The 6,000-nt window shown below is 38.5% G+C and overlaps 1 protein-coding gene across 4 annotated transcripts in view; it reads right to left on the bottom strand.

The window, feature by feature from the left end:
* Nucleotides 1–485: 485 nt before the first annotated feature.
* Nucleotides 486–6,000, bottom strand: part of LOC123701084 (protein split ends-like) — a 49,747-nt gene continuing 44,232 nt past the window's right edge. For all 4 annotated transcript variants that reach the window (XM_045648509.1, XM_045648512.1, XM_045648510.1 and 1 more), the window contains 6 exons: nt 5,718–5,832; nt 5,135–5,273; nt 4,560–4,769; nt 3,831–4,199; nt 3,403–3,501; nt 486–3,190 (listed from right to left, as the gene is read on the bottom strand). In XM_045648509.1, coding sequence (XP_045504465.1) covers nt 2,951–3,190; nt 3,403–3,501; nt 3,831–4,199; nt 4,560–4,769; nt 5,135–5,273; nt 5,718–5,832 — 1,172 coding nt within the window. In that variant the 3' untranslated portion in view covers nt 486–2,950. The remainder of the gene's footprint in view (nt 3,191–3,402; nt 3,502–3,830; nt 4,200–4,559; nt 4,770–5,134; nt 5,274–5,717; nt 5,833–6,000) is intronic.

Genomic DNA, 6,000 nt, shown 5'->3' with positions numbered 1-6,000 from the left:
AACGAAATGGTTGAAACCGATTTGGTTACTAGGTAAGAAATAAAATTTACACGAAAATTTTGGGCTTCATCGATCAATGAAACAGCCAAAATGCGAGATAAGTAATACCTAAGTATGTTTGTGGTAAAAGGAAATCATTGATAACTCCATGATAATTACCTAATAAGAAAAATGTTAAATGGTTCAGTGCGATGATTCGTCGATTGGCGTTGTGCACATCGATGGTATAGTGTTATGTTTTTTTCTTGGTAAACAGGAATAAGTGTTTCCAATATATTATTACTAGGTCACAGGGTGGAACCATCGCCCATTAACTAACTTATAACTGACTGATTTAAATATGCGAATTTTTATATTGTAATGTACTGATTCTTTAATATTTATTAGCATCAAAGTCATTTAAGTACTCATTAATAGAACTGATAATGATCATTTAATAGGTATGAATAAGTAGCGAAGATAAGGGTAAAAAAATAAACAACTCATAAATTTATAATATTTTTTATTAAAACTTTCTCCTTATAAATCCATCGATTGCTAACATAATGTAGAATAGAACATACATAGAAGCCATGTCTCGAATTTGATAAATACAATGCTCTCGACAACCTTTTCTTGTGTAACATTATACACACATCCACGCCGTGCGACCGTCCGCCATTTTGTTCATCCATCTATTTATTATGGATATGTAATTTTTAAATTGGAATTTCACAAAATCTACCTATTTTAGAACAGTTTAGGAAAAGCGTAATCAAAATGGCGGACCGTCGTTATACGCACTCAAACAAAACATCATAAGAAAAATAGCTAATAAAATAATAAGGCCATTGTTGTATACAGATTACATGATTTCGCATCGGGGAACCGTAAAAATGGACGATTAGCAAAATTGTAAATCTACGAAGCAATATGACGGCATTGTTGTCTATGGTTCGTTTTTCCCACGCATTTGCTATCACAATTTGAACATATCTAAATTCTTCACTCCTTGGTACTTACTACACAACCTCCTTCGTGGACCATAGACAACTCTAAAGCGCAATAAAAAAACGGAATATACACATCACTGCGTAGACTATTTACGGTTAATAATTAATTAATTATTATTACAATTTGTTACAACTACTAATACATAAATATTTCAAAATTATCCAAGTTTTTGGGCGTTCATTTTGATGTCTGTCAATATTGTCTATACATTTAGTAGAGTCAATGTTGACAGACACAAACTCGATATAAATTAAAAGCAAATTAGTCTTAGGAAGGGAATTATTGTATTAATTAGAAAAAAAGAATTGATTAAATTTCATAGAACGCTAACTACTTATTATACAAAAATTGTTTATGCATGTAAATTACTTAATAGTTAACAAATTAACATTATTGTATATAACTGTTCGCGGCCAACGACGTGTTCCTTTCAAATTTCTTAACTTCATTTACTGATGACTTTGTCATAAATAAGGCTAAATTTATTTTATTTATATTTGATATTGGGACATTTTTTTATGTAAAGCTGCCCTTTTCACTACCTCCGTTGGCGAGAGGTTTTTTTTTAATAATAAACGTCATACAATTAAGATATTTGAAAGGCGACAAAAAGCATTTAATGGGAATATTTGATATTCTACTATTGGGAACTTCAAGTTAAAATCCCAAGTAAGGTGCATTTCACGCAAAAGTACAGGATTTACATATACGTCCATCCCGCTCGCATTCAAGCGTCGCGCTATATGCGTCTCGCTCGCACAGTAGCGTCGGCAACATAGGGAAAATTGCCAATAAAACATGTAATCGATTTCACTTCGATTGAACTTTTATAAAAAAAAACAACAAAACGAAACGTCTGCAAAATTGAAAAAAGAAACCAAACAATGTATTTGATCATAATTTTCATTAATAAAAAAAAATCACAATAAATAAAAACTTATAATAATAATTATTGTATACACTGTAAGCACAGCTCTCCTATACACAACCTATCCGACCAACGAACAAATCAAAAATTAATGACAATTAATTGATGATTTAATGACAGTTAATCCCGTTACATCCCTAGTGATCTAATGTTACTCCAATATGAAAATATTATTATTATTATTTTTTTAATTTTCTAAAACACGAGGAACGTCAAGCGGTGAATAATATCGCTTATACAGCAAAATAAGCTAATATATTATTGTTCTTAATAGAATCTTGGATTTGCTTTATAAATGCAATAATTACATTGAATATTACATGTGCCAACATTTTCGATATATTATTACAGACATTTTAATTACATATCGTAATTTTTGTGTATCTGTATATATATCGAATCATTACCCCGTCAATGCATACATATTGGCTAGTATTTTGGGAAACAGCACCGAATTTCAAAAATCAAAGGCACCATCGTTTTATTTAAAAATAAACATCATGACGATAAACTTTGGCAAAGTGAACGGAATTCATTTCTCGTTGAACTTTGGTTTTTTTCTAATTTTTTGTTGTATTTCATAAGTTTTGTATTATTTTCAATGGATTAAATGCTCTTAGCCCGTATATTTACAGAAATATTTCTTTCTTCAAGGACTTATATGGTCAATATTAAGATTAAGATCAATAAAATTTCATATCTATTACGTTGGTATTAGATTTTATTTTACAATGTAAATCTACACATAACAAATCGAAATTTAGAACGTAGAATTCATTCGCTTTTCCAACGTATCTCTAGCCCGATTGCATTTAGCCAAACGAATTTGAACTCTATTTTGAAGTAATATAATCTTTTTGCATGGCAAGCTTGGCCAATACGACAGTACAATCGAATTTGAGCCTTAACGCAAACGATTTGGTCATCATTTGCCATCACACTCGACCTCTCAGTGAATAAGAGCGCCTAGTACAAGACTAGCCAATACGCACGCTCGACCAAGCGATTCTCAACCTTATTCCATACAAATTAGATCGCATTTTGCAACGTCAGCGGGTGATTGAGCCCGTGGCCGTTGTGCGTGGTGAAGTCGTCGTCGAGAAGCTTCTCGATCTTCTGGTTGTGTTCCGCCATGCGTTCCGTTTGGATGAAGTTGGCGGATATGTGGCCAACGTGGGCCACGCTCGACACGTTGCCGTTGTTGGCCTCCGGTTGGCTCGCGTTGTCGATTTGTTTGATGGTCGACTGCTCGCCGGTGGTGTCCTTACTCTGGAAACAAAATATTGATTCGTTTGTAAATATTATCGTATTGGAGAAATCTACAAAATTTTTGATTTAATTTTAAGTCTGCTTTAATAGTAGCATTAAAGTTTTAAGAGCCATTATTCAGCTTTTTGATAAGTTTTGTTTTTTGCCATTTAAATTTTTCACCGATAGTAACCAATTAAATATAGTAAAATAATTAATTAATGACAATTTACCTCATTGTCGTCGGACAGTCCCAGCAGGTCGGCAGTAACGTTGCCATTGTTGGCGGCGTGCGGCTGCTCGCGACCATCGTGAGATGAATTCTCTTCAGGCTGGAAATTAAAAAAAAATATTTATTGCTTATAAACATTATTTTATGATATATTGGTTGTTCATATTCAATGTGACATAATTGGAAAAATGCTATAGGTGATAGCTGTCTAACTTAGCTGCTAATTATAAGCATATTTAAAGTAATTGATTCATAAATCATACTCAAACGAGAAAAAGCACTGCTCATGATTGAAAAAACATAGTTTATAATGATATCTCGCAATGGACCTGTTCTTTTTTTCACAAATTATCGAATTAAACAACGATAACAAAATAAACTATGTTTGATTTATCTATTAATAAATATTTTTTTTACTTTCACACATACCTGACTAGTTGCAAGCGAAAGCAGATCCGCCGTTTGTACATTCCCGTTGCTGTTATCCGTCACACTAGGTACATTATCTTCACTTTGCACTGTATCAACAATTGCACTTTCCGTCTTCACTTCTGTAACCGAATTTTGACTCTCTGCCTCTGTATTTAAAGTTGTTTTTTCATTTTTTTCAGCAATTTCGTACGCTGATTTAGGTAGTTCAGCAACTTGTACAGTCTCAGCGGGTTTCGCAGCGTCGCTGTTGTCAGCGCTGTCTTTCGGCGCGTCGTTCGCTTGTGCTTGCTTTTGTGTGTCGGCTGACGGCTGACTCTCAGCGGGTTTCTGTTCTTGCTCTTGCTTCTTCTTGTCCTCTTCAGCTTGCTGAAAAGATAGGGTAACATTTTAGATTGGAACTTTTAAAGTAATTTTTTGGTATTTATTTATTGTGCTTTTGATAGCTAAAGAGCTTAAGCTGCTGTTTGCCGACTGCGCGGTGCTTTGTTATAACTGACGTCACGTCTAGACCAAGCTGTCATTATTACGTGTGCGTCTAGGTAACTCCCCCGCTGCTCCCCACACTGCCACTCCCCCGCTGCTCCCCACACAGCCGCTCCCCCGCAGCTCCCTTCACTGCCACCCCCCGCAGCTCCCTTCACTGCCGCCCCCGCAGCTCCCTTCACTGCCGCACCCCCGCTGCTCCCCAGACTGCCTCTACTCGCTGCTCCCCACACTGCCGCTCACCCGCTTGAGGCGCGTCCTGGCCATGATGGCCTCCACCCGCTGCTTGCGCGCGAGCCTCTCCCTCTCCTCCCGCTCGAGCTCTGCCGCCCGGCGCCGCTCGGCCAGCTCCCCGGCGCGCCGCTTCTCCTCCTCCTCCTTCGCGCGCGCGATCTTCTCCGCCTCCTCGCGCGCCTTCCGCTCCGCTTCCTCGCGCTCGAGCTGCTGCTGCGCCTGCAGAGTGAAACATTTATTGTATTTTAGTAAAAAATAACATGCAGATATAATTAAAAAAAAAGCATGTGTGGTCAAACACGTGTTAGAAGTAAAACTTATTTGGCAAGATTCCAATACACGAAAATCGTTGCCTTATTCCTTGATGTGACGGTATTGCTATGATAGGATCTTGAAATTTCACTCTAAACGCGCCCAAAGAAGTTTCACTTCAAAAATTTATCATCTTTTTTAATATGCGTCAATTTTCCACTAATTTTTTTAATTCCATCTAATCAAAATTTCCCTGAATAGTCTAGTCAAAAGTTCTATCTCCTCCTCCTCGCGCCGCTGCCGCTCCTCCCCCTCCCCCCACTCCCCCGCACCTGTATGGCCCGCTGCAGCTTCTCCTCCTCGTGGCGGCGCTGCAGCGCGGCCAGCTCGCGCGCCTCCTCCTCCTCGCGCCGCTGCCGCTCCTCCTCCTGCCGCTGCCGCTCCGCTTCCTCCTCGGCTTCGCGCTGCAATCTGTGGAAAACATTACATTTTAAAACATATTGTGGTGGTCGAAATTCAAATTACTTTAACTGGCACATTCCTCGTTTTTTCACAGGTTTACATACCTGTGACATACAGATGTTTCACTTTTTAACCCCATTTTAACTCCCTTTATACGAACAAATTAATTCACACTTTGTACACTTATCAAGGAACGATCACAATACAATAATTTCATACATTTCAGCGTGTTTTTACGCATTATTTTTCAAGTCCCCAAGACCTAACTCCTAAATCATCCAACATTTCCTATCCAAGTCCCAAGTCCCAGGTCCCAAACCCATTCGCTATCTCCCAAGTCCCAGGTCCCAAACCCATTAGCTATCTCCCAAGTCCCAGGTCCCAAGCCCATTCACTATCTCCCAAGTCCCAGGTCCCAAGTCCGCATCTCCCAGGTCCCAAGTCCCATCTCACCTGAGCCTCTCGAGCTCGGCCTGTCTCTCGAGCTCCTCCCTGGCGCGCCGTCTCCGCTCCGCGAGCGCGGCCTTCGCTTCCTCCTCCGTTGTGATGCGGCGCGATATCATTGACGCTGCCAAATTAAATGTTTCAATGTTCATCCATTGTGTTTTTACAGAAACTATACCAAAAAAAGAGTGTGTATATTTATGTTAGAAGTTATACTTCTTTGGCGTATGGAAAAAAATACTAGAATGTACAACTTGAACACAGTTATCAATTTTCATACCACCTAGAACTA

This window comes from Colias croceus, chromosome 20 (genome assembly GCF_905220415.1).
Source record: "Colias croceus chromosome 20, ilColCroc2.1".
Lineage (NCBI taxonomy): Eukaryota > Metazoa > Arthropoda > Insecta > Lepidoptera > Pieridae > Colias > Colias croceus.
Note: the sequence above shows the minus strand (reverse complement) of the source record. Positions and strands in the feature narration are given on the sequence as shown.